This window comes from Ostrinia furnacalis, unplaced genomic scaffold (assembly GCF_004193835.3).
Source record: "Ostrinia furnacalis isolate ACB-3 unplaced genomic scaffold, ASM419383v2 OfSCF7348, whole genome shotgun sequence".
Classification (NCBI taxonomy): Eukaryota; Metazoa; Arthropoda; class Insecta; order Lepidoptera; family Crambidae; genus Ostrinia; species Ostrinia furnacalis.
The window spans coordinates 23,899-25,633 of NW_021137587.1; the positions used below are offsets into that span (position 1 = coordinate 23,899).

Consider the following 1,735-nt stretch of genomic DNA (forward strand, 5'->3'; position numbering starts at 1 on the left):
TTGTCGATAAAAATAGGTCTAGTTTAATCTATTTTCATATGTACACTTTAACGTGACTCACACTGTATTATCATAGAACTAGCTTTCCGCCCGCGGCTTCGCCCGCGTGGATTTTTGTCTGTCACAGAAAAACTTTATCGCGCGCGTCCCTGTTTCAAAAACCGGGATAAAAACTATCCTATGTTCTTTCCCGGGACTCAAACTATCTCTATGCCAAATTTCATCAAAATCGGTTGCGAGGTTTAAGCGGGAAAGCGTAACAGACAGACAGACAGACAGACAGACAGACAGACAGACAGACAAAAAAACCATTCAAGATAAATTTCGAGCTGAAATGGGATTGCTCGTGGACGTGGTTAAACAAGGTGCAGGGAATTCCAATGACGGGAACACTGCGAGAAGGTTTTTTGCAAATCCTGGGGCAACTGCACAAATTACGGGAGTGGATGAGGAACTTATAAAGAGATTTGGTGTGATTCTTCAAGTAATATCTTGTGGAGAGTATGTTGATGTGGAAAAGTTCCGTGAATATTGTGCTACAACAGCTCGAAGATATGTCGAGCTCTATGCTTGGTATTATATGCCGGCAAGCGTGCATAAATTACTCCTGCATGGTGCTGAAATAATTGAGCACAACAATTTTATTCCAATCGGCAAACTCTCTGAAGAGGCATCTGAAGCACGGAACAAAGATTTTAAGAAATTCAGAACCTTCCACTCTCGTAAGACCAGTAGGATTGCTACAAATGAGGATATCATCCATAATTTATTAATATCTTCTGACCCATACCTGTCTAGTTTTAGACCTAAGATGAGTCAGATTCGTAATAAACCTCTTTCAGATGAAGCCAAATTGTTATTAAATCATAGTGTAACTAAGGCAAATATTGAATTTGTAGATATAGGAAACCTGTCTGACTGTGACACTGATTAATTTATTGTTTTTTCGATTTTTCATTATGTTATTTGTGAAACTTGATATCTTTTTAATTACAGCAATTTTCAAGTGTACTCTATTTTTTTCTTATCGATAGATGATTTTCCTTAAAATTAAAATACAAACACAAGGTACAAACACACGTACATAAATATAAACACACACACAATATTTAAGTTTTTAAAACATTCACATCCAAATATGGATGTTAAGTTTTGATTCATAACTTCTGATCGGGACCGTTCGGGATCGAGGTAAAATATCACATAGCTTTGTTAAGGACTCGGTAACAATACCTGAAAGTTTCAGCCTGACCGAGCAAGACCGGAAAAAGTTATAAGGTAATTAGTTTTCATTTTCATACATTTGAAACACAAAATGACACATTACGTGGTGTACAAGACGAGACGAGGCCCGTGAATACTATTTAATTTAATGTTATAATGTATTCAAAACACCTGCATACTTTAAAGTGCTAAAAACTAAATTTTTTTAAAAAAAAATCCTATGAAAGGGGAGGTCGATTTCTGGCCCACCGTGCGGCGGGGCCCTACAAACCCCCCAGGATGTACCTACCTACTTATACTGTATGTATACTAAACTAAACTATTAATGGACTTGTTTATATTTTATGGCCTCAAAGTACTTAGGTCTGCCAAAAAAAAACCCGTGCTCTAAGTTAATTATAATCGAAGGTGATTTTCCAAAGCTCATCCTGATCATCATCATAGTCATTATTTCAGCCATCGAGCAAGTAGGTACTTACCTAAATTTCCTAATCGTTCTACGCTATGTTTG

The 1,735-nt window shown here is 36.9% G+C and overlaps 1 protein-coding gene across 1 annotated transcript; it reads left to right on the forward strand.

Annotated features, from left to right (window-relative positions):
• Window positions 1–307: 307 nt before the first annotated feature.
• LOC114364123 (uncharacterized) lies at window positions 308–1,427 on the forward strand. The gene has a single exon (XM_028320129.1). The coding sequence runs from the start codon at window positions 335–337 to the stop codon at window positions 932–934; it is 600 nt and encodes a 199-aa protein (XP_028175930.1). The 5' UTR covers window positions 308–334; the 3' UTR covers window positions 935–1,427.
• The last annotated feature ends 308 nt before the right edge of the window (window positions 1,428–1,735 follow it).

Bases quoted from the DNA above. Each gene is read 5' to 3' on its own strand.
- LOC114364123 (XM_028320129.1), top strand. From the start codon at position 335: ATGGGATTGCTCGTGGACGTGGTTAAACAAGGTGCAGGGAATTCCAAT.